General features: G+C 45.1%; 1 protein-coding gene and 1 long non-coding RNA gene across 5 annotated transcripts in view; one reads left to right on the forward strand and one right to left on the reverse strand.

The window, feature by feature from the left end:
- Positions 1–21,789, reverse strand: part of LOC149972588 (uncharacterized) — a 439,554-nt gene that overhangs the window by 231,404 nt on the left and 186,361 nt on the right. The gene's annotated exons all lie outside the window — the stretch shown is intronic.
- The window catches only part of LOC110502889 (sorting nexin-29), a 172,198-nt gene that overhangs the window by 43,870 nt on the left and 106,539 nt on the right, over positions 1–21,789 (forward strand). For 2 of the 3 annotated variants that reach the window (XM_036960638.2, XM_036960639.2), the window contains exon 14: positions 6,503–6,591. In XM_036960638.2, coding sequence (XP_036816533.2) covers positions 6,503–6,591 — 89 coding nt within the window. Of the gene's footprint in view, positions 1–6,502; positions 6,592–9,166; positions 10,451–21,789 lie in introns of those variants that run through there. The other variant, XM_090217437.1, reaches the window with a different exon arrangement.

Here is a 21,789-nt window from a genome sequence, read left to right on the forward strand (position 1 = left end):
AGTTATGAAAATCTGCTTTTATACTGCCTCTCCTGAAAGGTGGAGATCCTTCGCTACTTGACAACTATCGACTCATATCAAAATTGTCTGTACTGTCAAAGGTACTGGAGTCCTTAGTTAGTAGGCAGCTAAAGGCCTACTTCCAAGAAAACAACATCTTAAATGGAATGCGAATCAGGTTTTTAGGTTTGGCCACAGCACTGTTTCAGCAACGTTGACGGTTTTAAATGACATCCACTGTGCTCTTGACAAGAAGTTACATTGTCTGTCTTTATTGATTTGTCGAAGGTATTTGACACTGTGGACCATGCTGTGTTAGTGCAAAGGTTAAAATGTTGTGGAACTACTGGTCATGCTCTAGATTGGTTTATAAATTACATATCAAATCGTACACGATGTGTAATAGTGGAGTCCATAGAGGTGTGCTCAGGTGTTCCGCAAGGTTTTTTTTGGGCCCACTGTTGTTCATTTTGTATAACAACAACATTGGGGATATTATTGAAACAGCGGATATTAATTTTTATGCAGATACTGTTCTTTATTCAAGTGGTAGTAGTTTATATTTAGCTTTTGAAGATGACCAAAGAGCATTTATCATACAACAGAATCTGTATGATTTTAAAGATGATTCTAAATTCGTGTAAAACAAAATGCATGGTATTTTCAAATGCCAGGCATGTTATTAATCATGTCATTGCTACGTTGGCTGGACATACTATAGAGCAAGTCAAACTGTACAAATATTTGGGTGTGTGTGTTGATGATAAGCCGAGCTTCACTGTGCATGTAGAGAACTTGATAAGGAAGCTCAAGCTGAGAATAGGTTTTTATTACTGGCGTAAGGCTTGATTTTCTTTGGAGGCCAGGAAGGAGCTGGTACGATGTACATTACTGGCAGTTTTAGGTGTGTGTGTGTGTGCAGTCCTCAAACACTACCCTGAGTGCACTTGATTCAGTGTATCATGTAGCCCTCAGATTCATTACAAATTAAAAACGTCTAACACAGCATTTTGATCCCTACAGTGCTGTTGGCTGGTCATCATTGACATTGTGTAGGCTTAAATACTGGTATACACTGATTTATAAGGCCATATTGGGTAAAATGCCAATTTCTGTTTTTTAATCAGGTCGGTAAATAAATATCAATTACGGTCCCATTCTCATTTGCTTCTAACAGTACCAAAAACTAGAACAGGTCATGGTAGAAATAGTTTTAGTTACTCAGCTGGTCCTGAAATTCTCTCCTGAACATTTAAAAATTTGATGATCTAGTTTCGTTGGTGGAGTTTAAACACTTGATCGATGTAAATATCATAGAAGAGTGTAATTGTCTTTTAGTACAGCTGTTTTTTAGTTGTTTATAGTTTTAATGTTGTGTTAGTGTATGTAAGTTGTTTTGTCTGAAACTTTGTTCCCTCTGCTGCTATTGGGCCAGGTCTCTCTTGGAAAAGAGATGTTATCTCAATGAGAATCCTGTATAAATAAAGGTCAAATAAAACAAATATAATGGAAAGAGCAGGTGTTCTTAATGTTTTGTACACTCAGTGTAGCTCTACTGCATAGACACACTGCCAATAGTTTGCTCTTATTAAATAGATATGCATGTCTGTCTATATGGCATCTCTCTGTTTCTACAGTAGGGCTTACCCCATTTAGTCGACTGGTCGATTGTTTGGTCAATAGGCTGTTGGTCAACCAAAATGTCTTTAATCGAGCAGTCAATTTTGAGTCTCATAGCAAAGGGTCTGAATACTTATGTAAATACGTATGTTTTTTATTCTATTTAAAAAAGACATGTTTTTGCTTTGGCATTATGTATGAGGTATTGTGTGTAGATTTGAGGAAAACAATATATTTAATCAATGTTAGAATAAGGCTGTAACTTAACTAAATGTGGAAAAAGTCAATGGTTCTGAATACTCACTGTTGGGTACAGCCCTAATATACAGTGCTTTCAGAATGCACTGTCGGGTACAGCCCTAATATACAGTGCTTTCAGAATGCACTGTCGGGTACAGCCCTAATATACAGTGCTTTCAGAATGCACTGTCGGGTACAGCCCTAATATACAGTGCTTTCAGAATGCACTGTCGGGTACAGCCCTAATATACAGTGCTTTCAGAATGCACTGTCGGGTACAGCCCTAATATACAGTGCTTTCAGAATGCACTGTCGGGTACAGCCCTAATATACAGTGCTTTCAGAATGCACTGTCGGGTACAGCCCTAATATACAGTGCTTTCAGAATGCACTGTCGGGTACAGCCCTAATATACAGTGCTTTCAGAATGCACTGTCGGGTACAGCCCTAATATACAGTGCTTTCAGAATGCACTGTCGGGTACAGCCCTAATATACAGTGCTTTCAGAATGCACTGTCGGGTACAGCCCTAATATACAGTGCTTTCAGAATGCACTGTCGGGTACAGCCCTAATATACAGTGCTTTCAGAATGCACTGTCGGGTACAGCCCTAATATACAGTGCTTTCAGAATGCACTGTCGGGTACAGCCCTAATATACAGTGCTTTCAGAATGCACTGTCGGGTACAGCCCTAATATACAGTGCTTTCAGAATGCACTGTCGGGTACAGCCCTAATATACAGTGCTTTCAGAATGCACTGTCGGGTACAGCCCTAATATGCAGTGCTTTCAGAATGCACTGTCGGGTACAGCCCTAATATGCAGTGCTTTCAGAATGCACTGTCGGGTACAGCCCTAATATTTTGTTACAGGCTGAATTTTATACGGACCAAATGGATTTATTTTATATTTTTCTCCCCAGTTTCGTGATATCCATTTGGTAGTTAGTCTTGTCCCATTGTTGCAACTCCTGTACAGACTCCGGAGAGGTGAAGGTTGAGAGCCATGTGTCCTCCAGAACACGACAATGCCAAGACATACTGCTTGCTTAACCCTTAATGTGTCGGAGGAAATACCCTACAGCTGTTGACCGTGTCAGCGTGCATGCTCCCGTCCCGCCACAGGAGTCGCTAGAGCGCGATGGGACAAGGACGTCCAAACCTTCCCCTAACCCAGACGACGCTGGGCCAATTGTGCACCGCCTTATGGGGACTCCCAATCATGGCCAGTTTTGATACAGCCTGGAATCGAACCTAGGTCGGTAGTGACGCCTCTAGCACTGAGAATGCAGTGCCTTAGACTGCTGCGCCACTCTGGAGCCCTGGCATACACTGGTCTACACAATACTCCATAATGTCAAAGTGGCAAGCCTAAATATGTTCAGGAGTACAAATGTGCTTAACAATTCACACAAGAAGTTGCACGGACTCACTGTGTGCAATAATATTGTTTAACATGATTTTTTAATGACTACCTAATCTCCGTACCGCACACAATTATCTGCAAGGTTCCTCAGTCGAACAGTGAATTTCAAGCACAGATTCAACTACAAAGACCAGGGAGGTTTTCCAATGCCTTGCAAAGAAGAGCACCTATATGTAGATGTGTAAAAATAAATACACTGCTCAAAAAAATAAAGGGAACACTTAAACAACACAATGTAACTCCAAGTCAATCACACTTCTGTGAAATCAAACTGTCCACTTAGGAAGCAACACTGATTGACAATAACTTGCACATGCTGTTGTGCAAATGGAATAGACAACAGGTGGAAATTATAGGCAATTAGCAAGACACCCCCAATAAAGGAGTGGTTCTGCAGGTGGTGACCACAGACCACTTCTCAGTTCCTATGCTTCCTGGCTGATGTTTTGGTCACTTTTGAATGCTGGCGGTGCTTTCACTCTAGTGGTAGCATGAGACGGAGTCTACAACCCACACAAGTGGCTCAGGTAGTGCAGCTCATCCAGGATGGCACATCAATGGGAGCTGTGGCTAGAAAGTTTGCTGTGTCTGTCAGCGTAGTGTCCAGAGCATAGAGGCGCTACCAGGAGACAGGCCAGTACATCAGGAGACGTGGAGGAGGCCGTAGGAGGGCAACAACCCAGCAGCAGGACCGCTACCTCCGCCTTTGTGCAAGGAGGAGCAGGAGGAGCACTGCCAGAGCCCTGCAAAATGACCTCCAGCAGGCCACAAATGTGCATGTGTCTGCTCAAACGGTCAGAAAGACTCCATGAGGGTGGTATGAGGGCCCAACGTCCACAGGTGGGGGTTGTGCTTACAGCCCAACACAGTGCAGGACGTTTGGCATTTGCCAGAGAACACCAAGATTGGCAATTTCGCCACTGACGCCCTGTGCTCCTCACAGATGAAAGCAGGTTCACACTGAGCACATGTGACAGACGTGACAGAGTTTGGAGACGCTGTGGAGAACGTTCTGCTGCCTACAACATCCTCCAGCATGACCGGTTTGGCGGTGGGTCAGTCATGGTGTGGAGTGGCATTTCTTTGGGGGGCCGCACAGCCCTCCATGTGCTCGCCAGAGGTAGCCTGACTGCCATTAGGTACCGAGATGAGATCCTCAGAACCCTTGTGAGACCATATGCTGGTGCGGTTGGCCCTGGGTTCCTCCTAATGCAAGACAACGCTAGACCTCATGTGGCTGGAGTGTGTCAGCAGTTCCTGCAAGAGGAAGGCATTGATGCTATGGACTGCCCCGCCCGTTCCCCAGACCTGAATCCAATTGAGCACATCTGGGACATCATGTCTCGCTCCATCCACCACAGACTGTCCAGGAGTTGGTAGATGCTTTAGTCCAGGTCTGGGAGGAGATACCTCAGGAGACCATCCGCCACCTCATCAGGAGCATGCCCAGGCGTTGTAGGGAGGTCATACAGACTTGTGGAGGTCACACACACACTACTGAGCCTAATTTTGACTTGTTTTAAGGACATTACATCAAAGTTGGATCAGCCTGTAGTGTGGTTTTCCACTTTAATTTTGAGTGTGACTCCAAATCCAGACCTCTATGGGTTGATAAATTTCATTTCCATTGATCATTTTTGTGATTTTGTTGTCAGCACATTCAACTATGTAAAGAAAAAAGTATTTATTAATAATATTTCATTCATTCAGATCTAGGATGTGTTATTTTAGTGTTCACTTTATTTTTTTGAGCAGTGTAAAACAGACATCGAATATTCCTTTGAGCATGATTAAGTTATTAATTATATTTTGAATGGTGTATAATACACCCAGTCACTACAAAGATACAGGCCTGCTGCCTAATTCAATTGCCGGAGAGGAAGGAAACTGCTCAAGGATTTCACCATGAGGCCAATGGTGACTTTTTAAAACAGTAAGAGTTTAATGGCTGAAAGGAGAAAACTGGGGATGGATAAACAACATTATACTTAGTCCACAATACTAACCTAAATTACAGAGCGAAAAGAAAAACTCCTTGTTAATTCTTCTGTGGATTTTTTTTATATGGCAGTTAGCAACCAAATGTAAGGTGCGTTATCGCCACCAACTGGACTGCAGTGTGGACCTCATTCATCTCTCAATCACCCACATGGGTATATGCTTGTAAAAACCAATGAGTAGAGAGGCGGGACTTGCAGCGCGTCAAGCCTCTAAAATGGAACCAGGTTCTAAGTTCTAACCAAGTTCTATTTCAGTGCCTGGCTATGCAGACACCTGTTGAGACACCAGCAGTTTTGATGAAATGATTGAATAACATGTACTGTTTGTGTACATTTATTTTGCAATGGTCACGCACACAACGTGGGTGGTCTGGTTAGTGTGTAAAACAAAAAATATGTAGTAAAGATAAAGGAGCTATATATTTTAAAATAAGATCATCTTTGATAACTAACAGTCACCAATAAAAAGTAGACGGTCAGAGAGAATCTGTTATAGTCACGAAGCATAAAGACACGGTGTAAGCCATGGCAAAATGTGTAGAATTACAGAATTCTGTGGTTAAAATCTTAGGGAAAACACTAACCTTGCGCGCCCATGCGGGAATGCTAACCTGCCTTTTTCATAGCAGGAGGGCACATTTGGAGGGATCAATAAGACACACCTGAGCTGTGGAATCACCTCCCTTGCCTCTGGAATGCCAGACATTTATTACCTTTAATTAAATCGCACCGGAATTGTGTCTCGGCTTGCCAACTCTGATAACAACGGCCCTATCGTCCCTCCGAGAGCTCATCAGCCGGCTTTTTGAGATCTCCTGTCCCGGGTGTCCTTTGTGGGGTGGAATGGGAGGCGATAAGCAGGGTACAACGAGAGCGGGGAAGGAAGGGCAGGGGTTGTTGTTGTTAACAGCACTGTAATTCTCTTAGATTCTGATTTCCCCCCAAAACCAACAGTAAGTGTCCGCACAGGCCTTGTAAACACACGTACCGCTACACACACTTCTTCTGAGCATACACACGCTTGCGCCTCCCTCATGCATAGAGTCTGTAGTGACAGTAAACAATCACATGAAACCTGTAGGGCTGCATGTATAATCCTGCTTCAGAGTTGGGGTTTAGAAGGCTGTAAGCCTTGAGGTTTACACACTTACTGGTCCAGTCTGATGCGCTTTCTCTCTCTCTCTGGGCCTTGATTATGTGATTCTGTGTCTGCAGAGAGAACGAGGTCCTCAAGGTCCAGCTGAAGAAATACGTGGGGGCTGTTCAGATGCTGAAGAGAGAGGGGAGCCAGGGCAATGACACCGGTAAGACACCACGCACGCACTCTCGCACAATGCTCCGTATTTAAACAGGGCAGGAAAAATGTATTCTCTTATGGATGACAAGGTCAGTGTTGAGCCACCACTTAAGGATGTAGTAAGTGAATAATAAGCCTGGTTTGAGACATGCCTTTATGAAACATAATTAGTCCCCCCCTTCGTTACTTAGTAATTTTGGGGAATTTGGATTAAAGTGGCTTTCTCTCCTGTTGCTTGGGGATATATCCACGCTGTGCAAAGGGTACAGATATAAGACTGTTATATCAAAGGCAAACGGAATGGACATGGCAATTTAGGGAGACAGAATGCCTAATGACATTTTGGGGGTAGAGACTGTGGTTATCAGTACTGATCTCGGTTTCTGTGCACACCATCTCCCTCCGACAGGGTTTTGACTAGATGGGATACAGCTTTTGTCAGATTTGACTTTTCACAGCAAGATGACGCCGTCAGACATGGCAGCTCTGCTTCTAGCGCCTAAGCAATGTTGCATTTTTATTTTTGTGTTATATTTCTTACATTATTACATGCAGCCGGAAATAACTTTTGGTTATCAGAGTGGCGGTAACTCACCAGCATTACGAACAGGAATAAGACTTTCCCGAATTAGAACCTTTGTTCGTACACACCAGGGCAATTGAACTTATCCCAGAGGCTGCTCCAAGACACCACAGGCAGAAAATAGGTATTCGGAGTGGACTTCTAGTCCGACTCAGGAGGCAGGCACACCATCCACTGCTTCCGAGTATATTACTCCCTAATGTTCAGTCTCTGGACAATAAAGTAGATGAGCTCAGGGTGAGGATCTCCTTCCAGAGAGACATCAAGGACTGTACCATACTCTGTTTCATGGAATCATGGCTCTCAGGATATACTGTCCCAATCCATACAGCTAGCTGGGTTCTCAGTTCATCGCGCAGACAGAAATAAAGAACTCACCGGGAAGAAAGGTGGGGATGTATGTTTCATGATTAACTGCTCATGGTGTGATTGTGATAACATACAGAAATTATTTTATTTACCCGACCTAGAACGCTTCAATTAAATGCTGACCATGTTACCTTCCAAGAGAATTCTCCTGTTAGTCACAGCCGTGAAAATTCCCCCTCATGCCGATACCATGACGGCCCTCAAGGAACTACTTTGGACTTCATGCAAACTGGGATCCACATATCCTGAGGCGACATTTATTGTAGCTGGGTATTTTAACAAAGCAAATTTGAGGAAAAAACGACAAAAGTTTTATCAACACATTGACTGTAGTACTCAATTAGGAAAACCATTAGATAACTGCTACTCGCCTTTTCAAGACGCCTACAAGGACCTCCCCCGCCCTCCCAAATCAGATCACGACTCCATTTTACTCCTCTCTTGGCTAGATGGCAGCTTTCGCAAAACTGAAAGCGCTAACCAACGCATTGAACCATAGCAAAGTGACTGGGAATATGGTTGAATACAAGCAGTGTAGTTATTCCCTCCGTAAGGCAATCAAACAGGCAAAACGTCAGTACAGAGACCAATGGAATCGCAATTCAACGGTTCAGAAATGAGACGTTTGTGGCAGGGTCTACAGACGATCATAGATTACAAAGGGAAATCCAGCCATGTCGCGGACACCGTCTTGCTCCCAGACAAGCTAAACACCTTCGCCCGTTTTGAGGATAACACAGTGCCACCGACGCGGCCCGCTCCCAAGGACTGTGGGCTCGTGTTCTCCATGGCCGACATAAGTCATTTAAGGCCTGCCTTACAACAGGCCTACAAGCCCTCAGTCCAGCCTCTCTCAGCATATTGCGGACAGTCTGATTACTGATGGAGGGATTGTGCGTTCCTGGTGTATCTCGGGCAGTTGTTTCCATCCTGTACCTGTCCCGCAGGTGTGATGTTCGGATCTACCAATCCTGTGCAGGTGTTACACGTGGTCTGCCACTGCGAGAACGATCGGCTGTCCGTCCTGTCTCCCTGTAGTGCTGTCTTAGGCATCTCACAGTACGGAAATGTATTGCCCCGTCCTGTCTCTCTGTAGCTCTATCTTAGGCGTCTCACAGTACGGACATTGCAATTTATTGCCTTGGCCACATCTGCAGTCCTCATGCCTCCTTGCAGCATGCCTAAGGCACGTTCACGCAGATGAGCAAGGGACCCTGGGCATCTTTCTTTTGGTGTTTTTCAGAGTCAGTAGAAAGGCCTCTTAGTGTCTTAATTGCCTACCGTCTGTATGCTGTTAGTGTCTAAAAGACCGTTCCACAGGTACATGTTCATGAATTGTTTATGGTTCATTGAACAAGCATGGAAAACAGTGTTTAAACCCTTTACAATGAAGATCTGTAAAGTTATTTGGATTTTTAAAAATTATCTTTGAAAGACAGGGTCCTGAAAAAGGGACGTTTCTTTTTTTGCTTTTTATCCGTGTGTGAGCAATAACATTTGATTTGATTTGAATGTATGCAGCAGGTTAGGATTATTTAAATAGCAGGTTAGGAAATGTATTTTACGTTAGGAAAAGAGTTTAAAATATTTATACTTTTGACATTCATTTGACAAGCTTTATCCCTTCTAGCCATGACCCTCCTACAGAGACAGGAATTCTCATCAGGCACTGTGTGGGACACCTTTAAGGCACAGAGAAGCCGAGGATATCAGGAGCATTGCTTTTGTGTAAGTGTCAAATATACATGGCCAGGATTGGAAGTCTGTCAATCTAATTGACAGAACTCCTGCGTGGGGGTAATACTTTTTATTCTAGTTTGTTGGTTTGAATGTAATGTTTTTTTATTTGACTTGGCTTCTGGCACTACTTAAGAGGAAACATGCACACAAGGGTTAGAAAAACATCCCAGACACGTTGCATCTCATCTCTCAGGTCTCAGCAATGACTCTAGCAGTCAGTCGTCAAATCTCCAACATGGATGTTTTTGTCTACGGTGACACACAGAGCAATGCTCTGGGACACTGACAACGTGGAATAATGAATGGATTTCCGGAAGGCTGTAGAATCCTGACAGAGTTTCCACACTAATTAAGGGCCTCGGCACAGCCGCCGCCTTGTGAATTACCCACAATCCTCCTCAGCCTTTCATGGTCCCCAGTGGAGTCAGGCCACACAGTGTACATAGTGACGCTCTTGATGTAAATATCCCAATTTGGTTGTCCCTTGTTCTCTTTCGCCTGTTCTTCTCCCTCTCTTTGTGTATCTGTCTCTGTCTGTCTAAAGTGTAGAAGACAGGCATACTAAATCCCTTTTACATCTGAGTCTAAATGATTTCCACCTGCATCCCTTCAGTCCCTATTGCTAATGATGTGCCATACTCCATCAGGCTTTGGTGTTGAGTTGCAGCTGAAAGAGACGACAGGGGAAACACTGAATTGATACACAAGCGCTACAATGCATGCTTTGTTTCATCATGTCCTGTCAACGCTCTTTGCCTGATCATCGCACAGCCTTTTGAAACTCCTCTAATGATACTGCTCAATACAGATGTGATCTTCTGAACGCAGCTCAGGCAGAGACAGGCTACTAACAACCCCTCTGAAACAGCTTTCCGCTCTGGATAAACTCCAACGCTGTTTTCTCTTCCCTCCTGACGTCTCGTCTATCCACGTTTGTTTGGATTGTCCCCAGCTGTTGTCACAGATTGGGGGTGTGTGTGTGTCACGGTGTCTGTTATTGCTGTGTGACTGACTGAATGTGGTGTGATGGGAAAGCACAGCAAACTGTTCCCATGTATATCATTATGTATGGTTATGGGATGAGTCAGCGTATGGTATTATTAGTACGGTGTATATTCTCTTGTGATATACTTCAATTTCTGAGTTTGCAATAAATATGAATACACACACTGTATTTCTATACAGAATGTTTAGCTTCGCTCCCTGTAGACTTGAGAGATGCAACATTTTTGCAGTGATTCCCCAAACTTTCAAGTACCAAATGCAATCAAGTAAGCAAAATCCAGTACTAATAAACCGTGAAACAGTGGTCACAAAGGCATGGTAAATGGGGGTCAACTTTCTCTGGCCGTAGATCAGGTTACTAATTCATTACACACACACTGACGTATTTATCAGTCCTTCCTCAGAGTCGTAGGGTCAGCAGCAGCCGTCGTGGTGTTTGTGTGCGCCCACGTATGTGTAATGGTGTTTATGGTGACTAATGTCAGCTCCTGGAGGTTGGGATGGGACAAGTGTTTATTAAACAGAAGGTGTGTGTGTAGGTGAGACTGGGGTTTGTGCCACAGCCATGGAGCCAGTGGTGTGGAGTGTGTGTGTGTTTTATGAGTAGGTGTGTATCTGGTTGTCTATCTTGCTTGGATAGGTCTTCATCAAACAGATAGTTTTTGTATTTGGTAGTTGCGAGAAGAGAGTTGAGGCTGGTTTATTAAACCAGAAGGTGTGAACGTTGGGGTGTGTCTGAACGTTGGGGTGTGTGTGTGTGTGTGTGTGTGTGTCTGAACGTTGGGGTGTGTCTGTGAACGTTGGGGTGTGTCTGAACGTTGGGGTGTGTCTGTGAACGTCGGGGTGTGTGTGTGTGTCTGTGAAAGTTGGGGGGGATCGTTTGGGGGGGTGTCTGAGTGTTTTGTGGGGTGTCTAAGTGTTGCGGTGTGAGAGGCTCTTTTCCTTTTTTAACCAGCTGGTGTGTGTTACCTGGGTGAAGGGGTGTGAAAGACTGATGAGCCCAGATGGTCAGCAAGAAGGGGGCGGAGCAGCAGGTCTCATCACCTAATCAACGATCACATCTGCCTCATAATGTACTGCACCACCCCACCTGACCAATCTCATAAAGGGCTTCAGTAAAGGTGAGGGGGCAGAAGGGATGGCTGAGGGGGGACATGATGGAAGGTCAGGGGATGGCTGAGGGGGGACATGATGGAAGGTCAGGGGATGGCTGAGGGGAGATGATGGAAGGTCAGGGGATGGCTGAGGGGAGATGATGGAAGGTCAGGGGATGGCTGAGGGGAGATGGAGGGTCAGGGGATGGCAGAGGGGATGAGATGATGGAAGGTCAAGGGATGGCTGAGGGGAGAGATGATGGAGGGTCAAGGGATGGCTGAGGGGAGATGATGGAGGGTCAAGGGATGGCTGAGGGGAGATGATGGAGGGTCAAGGGATGGCTTAGGGGAGATGATGGAGGTTCAAGGGATGGCTGAGGGGAGATGATGGAGGGTCAGGGGATGGCTGAGGGGAGATGATGGAGGGTCAGGGGATGGCTGAGGGGAGATGATGGAGGGTCAGGGGATGGCTGAGGGGAGATGATGGAGGGTCAGGGGATGGCTGAGGGGGGAGATGATGGAGGGTCAAGGGATGGCTGAGGGGAGATGATGGAGGGTCAGGGGATGGCTGAGGGGAGATGATGGAGGGTCAGGGGATGTCTGAGGGGGGAGATGATGGAGGGCTTCAGGCTTCTACAGGGAAACCCACATGAAGGGATTACATCTGGCTCCAGTCTAGTGTATTAAAAGGGTAGTCAGTCATTTACTGCATGACTGCCCAGACTGATAGAACACACAGCTCCTATTGATACTGCAGAGGAGAGGAGGGCGAAACACTATTCACCTATTGCTGCTCTTTTGACCCTATGATCACTCGGTTACACAGCTCCACTGTATTCACATCCAACCATACCATTGTCTGTACATTATGCCCTGAATCTTTTCTACCACGCCCAGAAATCTGCTCCTTTTAATCTCTGTCCCCAACGCACTAGACAACCAGTTCTTATAGCCTTTAGCCGTACCCTTATTCTACTCCTCCTCTGTTCCTCTGGTGATGTAGAGGTTAACCCAGACCCTGTAGCCCCCAGTTCCACTCCTATTCCCCAGGCGCTATCATTTGTTGACTTCTGTAACCGTAAAAGCCTTGGTTTCATGCATGTCAACATCAGAAGCCTCCTCCCTAAATTTGTTTTATTCACTGCTTTAGCACGCTCCGCCAATCCTAATGTCCTAGCCGTTTCTGAATCCTGGCTTAGGAAGGCTACAAAAAATTCTGATATTTCCATCCCCAACTACAACATTTTCCACCAAAATAGAACTGTCAAAGGGGGTGGAGTTGCAATCTACTGCAGAGACAGCCTGCAGAGTTCTGTCATGCTATTCAGGTCTGTGCCCAAACAGTTTGAGCCTCTACTTTTAAAAATCCACCTTTCCAGAAATAAGTGTCTGTTGCCGCTTGTTATAACCCCCCCTCAGCCCCCAGCTGTGCCCTGGACACCATATGTGAATTGATTTGCCCCCCCCCATTTATCTTCAGAGTTTGTACTGTTAGTTGACATGAACTGGGATATGCTTAACATAACGGCCGTCCTACAATCTAAGCTAGATGCCCTCAATCTCACACAAATGATCAAGGAACCTACCAGGTACAACCCTAAATCCGTAAACACGGGCACTCTCATAGATATCATCCTGACCAACTTGCCCTCTAAATACACCTCTGCTGTCTTCAACCAGTATCTCAGTGATCACTGCTTCATTTCCTGCGTCTGTAATGGGTCCGCGGTCAAACGACCACCCCTCATCACTGTCAAATGCTCCCTAAAACACTTCAGCGAGCAGGCCTTTCTAATCGACCTGGCCCGGGTATCCTGGAAGGATATTGACCTCATCCCGTCAGTTGAGGATGCCTGGTCATTCTTTAAAAGTAACTTCCTCACCATCTTAGATAAGCATGCTCTGTTCAAAAAATGCAGAACTAAGAACAGATATAGCCCTTGGTTCACTCCAGACCTGACTGCCCTCGACCAGCACAAAAATATCCTGTGGTGAACTGCAATGGCATCGAATAGTCCCCGCGATATTCAACTGTTCAGGGAAGTCAGGAACCAATACACGCAGTCAGTCAGGAAAGCAAAGGCCAGCTTTTTCAAGTAGATATTTGCATCCTGTAGCTCTAACGCCAAAAAGTTCTGGGACACTAAAGTCCATGGAGAACAAGAGCACCTCCTCCCAGCTGCCCACTGCACTGAGGCTAGGTAACACAGTTCCCACCGATAAATCCATGATAATTGAAAACTTCAACAAGCATTTCTCAATGGCTGGCCATGCCTTCCTCCTGGCTACTCCAACCTCGGCCAATAGCTCCCCCCCCCCCCCTCGCAGCTACTCGCCCAAGTCTCCCCAGCCTCTCCTTCACCCAAATCCAGATAGCAGATGTTCTGAAAGAGCTGCAAAACCTGGACCCATACAAATCAACTGGGCTTGACAATCTGGACCCTCTATTTCTGAAACTATCCGCCGCCATTGTCGCAATCCCTATTACCAGCCTGTTCAACCTCTCTTTCGTATCGTCTGAGATCCCCAAGGATTGGAAAGCTGCCGCGTTCATCCCCCTCTTCGAAGGGGGAGACACCCTGGACCCAAACTGTTACAGACCTATATCCATCCTGCCCTGCCTATCTAAGGTCTTCGAAAGCCAAGTTAACAAACAGATCACTGACCATCTCGAATCCCACCGTACCTTCTCCGCTGTGCAATCCGGTTTCCGAGCCGGTCACGGGTGCACCTCAGCCATGCTCAAGGTACTAAACGATATCATAACCGCCATCGATAAAGGACAGTACTGTGCAGCCGTCTTCATGGACCTGGCCAAGGCTTTCGACTCTGTCAATCACCATATTCTTATCGGCAGACTCAGTAGCCTCGTTTTTTCTAATGACTGCCTTGCCTGGTTCACCAACTACTTTGCAGACAGAGTTCAGTGTGTCAAATCGGAGGGCATGTTGTCCGGACCTCTGGCAGTCTCTATTGGGGTACCACAGGGTTCAATTCTCGGGCCGACTCTTTTCTCTGTATATATCAATGATGTTGCTCTTGCTGCGGGCGATTCCCTGATCCACCTCTACGCAGACGACACCATTCTGTATACTTCTGGCCCTTCCTTGGACACTGTGCTATCTAACCTCCAAACAAGCTTCAATGCCATACAACACTCCTTCCGTGGCCTGCAACTGCTCTTAAACGCTAGTAAAACCAAATGCATGCTTTTCAAGCGTTTGCTGCCTGCACCCGCACGCCCGACTAGCATCACCACCCTGGATGGTTCTGACCTAGAATATGTGGACATCTATAAGTACCTAGGTGTCTGGCTAGACTGTAAACTCTCCTTCCAGACTCATATCAAACATCTCCAAAATCAAATCTAGGGTCGGCTTTCTATTTCGCAACAAAGCCTCCTCCACTCTCGCCGCCCAACTTACCCTAGTAAAACTGACTACCCTACTGATCCTCGACTTCGGCGATGTCATCTACAAATAACTTCCAATACTCTACTCAGCAAACTGGATGTAATTTATCACAGTGCCATCCGTTTTGTTACTAAAGCACCTTATACCACCCACCACTGCGACCTGTATGCTCTAGTCGGCTGGCCCTCGCTACATATTCGTCGCCTGACCCACTGGCTCCAGGTCATCTACAAGTCCATGCTAGGTAAAGCTCCGCCTTATCTCAGTTCACTGGTTACGATGGCAACACCCACTCGTAGCACGCGCTCCAGCAGGTGTATCTCACTGATCATCCCTAAAGCCAACACCTCATTTGGCCGCCTTTCCTTCCAGTTCTCTGCTGCCTGTGACTGGAACGAATTGCAAACATTGCTGAAGTTGAAGACTTTTATTTCCCTCACCAACTTTAAACATCTGCTATCTGAGCAGCTAACCGATCGCTGCAGCTGCACATAGTCCATCTGTAAATAGCCTACCCAATTTACCTACCTCATCCCCATACTGTTTTTATTTATTTACTTTTCTGTTCTTTTGCGCACCAGTATCTCTACTTGCACATGATCATCTGATCATTTATCACTCCAGTGTTAATCTGCTAAATTGTAATTATTCGCTCCTATGGCCTATTTATTGCCTACCACCTCATGCCTTTTGCACACACTGTATATAGACTCTTTTTTTTCTACTGTGTTATTGACTTTTTTGTTGTTTACTCCATGTGTAACTCTGTGTTGATGTCTGTTCACACTGCTATGCTTTATCTTGGCCAGGTCGCAGTTGTAAATGAGAACTTGTTCTAAACTAGCCTACCTGGTTAAATATAAAATAAAAAAATTACAACATGGTAGCAACACATCATGGCAACAGCACAACATAGAAGCAGCACAAAACATGGTACAAACATTATTGGGTGCCGACAACAGCACAAAAGTCAAGAAGGGAGAGACAACAATACATCACGTGAAGCAGCCACATCTGTCAGTAAGAGTGTCCATGATTGAGTCTTTGAATAAAGAGATGGAGATAAAACTGTCCAGTGTGAGTGTTTTTTGCAGCTCGTTCCAGTCGCTAGCTGCAGCGAACTGAAAAGAGGAGCGATCAGGATGTGTGTGCTTTGGGGACCTTTAACAGAATATGACTGGCTGAACGGGTGTTGTATGTGGAGGATGAGGGCTGCAGTAGGTATCTCATTTGTTGGGAGTGAGGCCGAAGAAGGTTTTAATAAATAAGCATCAACCAGTGGGTCTTGCGACGGGTATTCAGAGATTACCAGTTTACAGAGGAGTATAGGGTGCAATGATGTGTCCTATAAGGAGCATTGGTGGCAAATCTGATGGCCGAATGGTTAAGAATATCTATAAATTGTGTCTCCGTAATCTAGCATGGGAAGGATGGTCATCTGAAGCAGGGTTAGTTTGGCAACTGGGGTGAAAGAGGAGCAATTTACGGTAGAGGAAACCAAGTCTAAATATAACTTTAGCCTGCAGCATTGAAATGTTCTGAGAGAAAGACAGTGAACCATCTAGCCATACTCCCATGTACTTGTATGAGGTGACTACCTCAAGCTCTAAACCCTCAGCGTTAGTAATCACACCTGTGGGGAGAGGGACATTCTTCTTACCAAACCACATGACCTTTGTTTTGGAGGTGTTCAGAACAATGTTTAGAGTAGAGAAAGCATGTTGGAGAGTGTTTAACAAAAAATCCGGGGAGGGGCCGGCCAGCTGAGTATAAGACTGTATCATTGCATATAAATGGATGAGAGAGTTTCCTACTGCCTGCGCTATGTTGAGTAAATTGAGAAGAGCTTGGGGCCTAGGATCGAGCCTTGGGGTACTCCCTTGGTGACCGGCAGTGGCTGAGACAGCAGATGCTCTGACGTTACACACTGTGCGCTGAGAGAGGTAGTTAGCAAACCAGGCCAAAGAACCCTCAGAGACACCGATACTCCTTAGCCAGCTCACAAGAATGGAATGGTCTACCATATCAAAAGCTTTGGCCAAGTTAAAATAGCAGCACAACATTGCATAGAAACAAGGGCAATGGGGACATCATTGAGGACCTTTAAGGTTGATGTGACACATCCATAACTTGAGCGGAAACCAGATTGCATACCAGAGAGAATGCTATAGACATCAAGAAAGCCAGCCAGTTGATGATTGACAAAATTCAACTTCAGAGGCCCTTGCACGGTGCCACTGCAAAGCACTCTGGGGCAGCTCGCCAGGCCGTAGGGCTTAGTGATGTCAGAGACGTCAGCGGCTATGCTCAGCTGGGCGGAGACAGTAATCAAAGCTGATTGGTGCTCGCCGTAGCACCCTACTGGTCCAATACTTGTCACACAGGGACTCAAAGATATGTGATGATGACATCAAGAAGAGACTGTGCTGCTTGTGGATTCACTTTAGTCTACTTCTAAAGTGATTTAAAGGGAAGGAGTGTGGACACTTATGATGATGGCTATTGCTTAGAGTTGCTTCAAGGCTTATTTGAAGTGCTGTGAAAAGTGTCACTTAAAATATAAATTTCTCCCCCAGCAGATCTCTATGTATTTTTTTTTTTTTGCTTTAAAAAAAATACTTCCTAAAAAGAGTTACTCTTAGGAGAATAATTTGCTGTGTGATAACTGTAAGACACCTAAGCATAAATAACTGAGTCTTTCTTTTCATGTGCTCAGAAAGGAATATGTACTGAACCTGAGCGGAGAGCCCTCACTCTTTCATACACACACACCCTTTCTCCCCCTCTCCCGTGCTCTCCCTTTCTCCCCCTCTCTGGTGTGAGTCAGAAGTTAATGACAGGGTTGGGAGGTGTGGGTCATGTAGTCCATCCCCTCTGTTGTTCTGACCGAACACTGTTGAGTTCCCCGATGATCCTTTGGTAACTGACTGGACTATGATGCAACACAGGTTGTCGAACTATACTGTAAAAAATACTTTTCCCCCCACAGATGACTACATATACATATATAACCAAAAGTATGTAGACACCTGCTCATCAAACATCTCATCCAAAATCATGGGCATTAATATGTAGTTGGTCCCCCTTTGCTGCTACAACAGCCTCCACTCTTCTGGGAAGGCTTTCCACTAGATGTTGGAACATTACTGCGGGGACTTGCTTCCATTCAGCCACGAGTATTAGTGAGGTCGGGCACTGATGTTGGCCGATTAGACATGGCTCGCAGTCGGTGTTCTAATTCACCCCAAAGGTGTTCGATGGGGTTGAGCGCAGGGCTCTGTGCAGGGCAGTTAAGTTTTTCTACACCGATCTCGACAAAACATTTCTGTATGGACATCGTTTTGCATACGGGGGCATTGTCATGCTGAAACAGGAAAGAGCCTTCCACAAACTGTTGCCACAAAGTTACACAGAATTGTCTAGAATGTTATTGTATGCTGTAGATTTAAGATGGAACTAAGGGGCCTAGCCCGAACCATGAAAAACAGCTCCAGACCATTATTCCTCCTCCACCAACCTTTACAATTGGCACTATGCATTCGGTCAGGTAGCGTTCTCCCAGCATCCACCAAACCCAGATTCGTCCGTTGGACTGGCAGATGGTGAAGTGTGATTCATCACTTCAGAGAACATATTTCCACTGCTCCAATGGGGGAGAGCTTTACACCACTCCAGCCGACGCTTGGCATTGCGCATTGGTGATCTTAGGCTTGCTCTGCCAAGGAAACCCATTTCATGAAGCTTCCAACGAACAGAGGCAGTTTGGAACTCGGTAGTGAGTGTTGCAACTGAGGACAGGTGATTTTTTGTGAGGTTGTGTGGCCTACCACTTCACAGCTGAGCCGGTGTTGCTCCTAGACGTTTCCACTTCAAAATAACAGCACCTACATTTGACCGGGTGAGCTCTAGCAGGGCAGAGATTTGTCGAACTGCCTTGTTGGAAAGGTGGCATCCTATGACAGTGCCATTTTGAAAGTCACTGAGCTCTTCAGTGTGGGCCATTTTACTGACAATGTTTGTCTGTGGAGATTGCATGGCTGTGTACTCAATTTTGTACGCCTGTCAGCAACTGGTTTGGCTGAAATACCCGAATCCACTAATTTTAAGGGCTGTCCACATACTTTTGTATATTTAGTGTATCTGTGAGAGCGTAATGAAATGTGAAGCTCTGATTAAACATGTGCTTCATCATGTGATTCATAATCTGATAATATGGAACATGCTGTACATGTTACACTCCTAATATAGGATACATCTGCTGGCTCTAGAAATGGCCTGCCTGTTCTATATTTCTATGTATTAATCAGTGATTTGTTGGTAAAATAACTCTTGTTATATTTATGAATTTTTAAACCTGACATTTTGTTATGGTGTTATCAGTTTTAATTGAGTGTGTTTGATAGTCGGGCATTGAGCCAAGCTCTTTGGTTTATAAGTCATGAAGGGTTGGATTAGAACAGATTTCTCATCATTCTGTTCATGTATTTCACACCATGTTCAGGGCCTTGCAGAATATCTGGAAAAAGGTGTATTTTTTAACTGGGATTATGAGAGAACTACTAAAAACTGAAACCAAATAATAAAGATACTGTATCTCAGTTGGAAAGAGTTCTGAGGTGTGAAATGTTCAATTAAGCGGTGGACTTCCGCTCACAGACTCCCGCTGTGTTCATCAACTAAAAAAAAGATGTACAGTGGGGCAAAAAAGTATTTAGTCAGCCACCAATTGTGCAAGTTCTCCCACTTAAAAAGTTGAGAGGCCTGTAATTTTCATCATAGGTACACTTCAACTATGACAGACAAAATGAGAAACAAATCCAGAAAATCACATTGTAGGATTTTTAATGAATTTATTTGCAAATTATGGTGGAAATTAAGTATTTGGTCACCTACAAACAAGCAAGATTTCTGGCTCTCACAGACCTCTAACTTCTTTAAGAGGCTCCTCTGTCCTCCACTCGTTACCTGTATTAATGGCACCTGTTTGAACTTGTTATCAGTATAAAACACACCTGTCCACAACCTCAAACAGTCACACTCCAAACTCCACTATGGCCAAGACCAAAGAGCTGTCAAAGGAGACCAGAAACAAAATTGTAGACCTGCACCAGGCTGGGAAGACTGAATCTGCAATAGGTAAGCAGCTTGGTTTGAAGAAATCAACTGTGGGAGCAATTATTAGGAAATGGAAGACATACAAGACCACTGATAATCTCCCTCGATTAGGGGCTCCACGCAAGATCTCACCACGTGGGGTCAAAATGATCACAAGAACAGTGAGCAAAAATCCCAGAACCACACGGGGGGACCCAGTGAATTACCTGCAGAGAGCTGGGACCAAAGTAACAAAGCCTACCATCAGTAACACACTACACCGCCAGGGACTCAAATCCTGCAGTGCCAGACGTGTCCCCCTGCTAAAAGCCAGTACATGTCTAGGACTGTCTGAAGTTTGCTAGAGAGCATTTGGATGATCCAGAAGAAGATTGGGAGAATGTCATATGGTCAGATCAAACCAAAATATAACTTTTTGGTAAAAACTCAACTCGTCGTGTTTGGAGGACTAATAATGCTGAGTTGCATCCAAAGAACACCATACCTACTGTGAAGCATGGGGGTGGAAACATCATGCTTTGGGGCTGTTTTTCTGCAAAGGGACCAGGACGACTGATCCGTGTAAAGGAAAGTATGAATGGGGCCATGTATCATGAGATTTTGAGAGAGAACCTCCTTCTCGTCTCTCCTGCAAGGGCATTGAAGATGAAACGTTGTAGCGGTATTTATTAGAGAGGGGTAAAGAAAGCTTTTGTTCGGGCGCCAGGCAGGTATTAACCATGCCGAAAGGAAAAGAGTAGAATAGAGAGAACCACTACCAGACCCACACACATCAGCAGAAGAGAGTGCCTAGAGTGTAGCCTGTTTACCAGATAGCCAGTGGAGAGAAAAAAAGAATACACACCATATAAAACCCACATCACAGCACAGGGGTAACCCCAACAAGAATACCTCATACAATAATACTAATACTAATAATGGCAGAGCAATTCAACGCAACTTCATACAAGAATGAACCCAGTCATCAACATAGGATTTGCAATAATCTGTATTATTTTCTAGTGGATGAGTGCAGAGGGTATGAATGTGGGGGGTGTTCATCGACACAACAAAGGCCTTAAAAATGTCCAGTCTTCTCGGCCACATGTCATTAGTACATCTCAATACAGTTCACATAACAATACACAATTTGCAAGCAACCTCCCTTTTAACTGAAATGTCCAAATACTTCTGGCAGGGCAATAATAGTCCAGCTCTAATGAACTTCAATGGGAAGTGCATTGGAAAAATAGAGAGTCTGTTGCATGGTAAAGCACTGGAACGATAGAGGGAAGAGAAAAAGAGAAAGAGAACAAGAGAGATCTTAGCTGTGGTCTTCAGGCGTGCAGGTGTACTGTCTGACTGTCCGATGGTTTGTATGTTAAAGCTTCGCAACAATGTTGCTACTAATCCATGCGATCCATAACGGGCGCGGTCCCAAATGAAAACAACCACGACCTAGAGCAATTACACCGATGATTGAGTTAAACACTCTATAAACTACACACGCTGAAAACAAACAAAACTTCTGCAGCACAGCACACACAATCAAACTGTCGCACCACCAAAGAGCCCCTCCCCAAAGAGCTGAACGAGCTCTCTTTATTTTATCCTTCCTTACTGCTCATGCGCTCTTAAAGTGGCAGTGCACGGTGAAGGCTCTGTGCAGATTTCGCCACAATGTGGCTGGGTCTTTCAGCATGACAATGATCCCAAACACACCGCCCGGGCAACGAAGGAGTGGCTTCGTAAGAAGCATTTCAAGGTCCTGGAGTGGCCTAGCCAGTCTCCAGATCTCAACCCCATAGAAAATCTTTGGAGGGAGTTGGAAAGTCCGTGTTGCCCAGCAACAGCCCCAAAACATCACTGCTCTAGAGGAGATCTGCATGGAGGAATGGGCCAAAATA

The sequence above is a fragment of the Oncorhynchus mykiss genome, chromosome 23, assembly GCF_057628025.1.
Source record: "Oncorhynchus mykiss isolate SJ-2025 chromosome 23, ASM5762802v1, whole genome shotgun sequence".
In the NCBI taxonomy this organism is placed as follows: domain Eukaryota; kingdom Metazoa; phylum Chordata; class Actinopteri; order Salmoniformes; family Salmonidae; genus Oncorhynchus; species Oncorhynchus mykiss.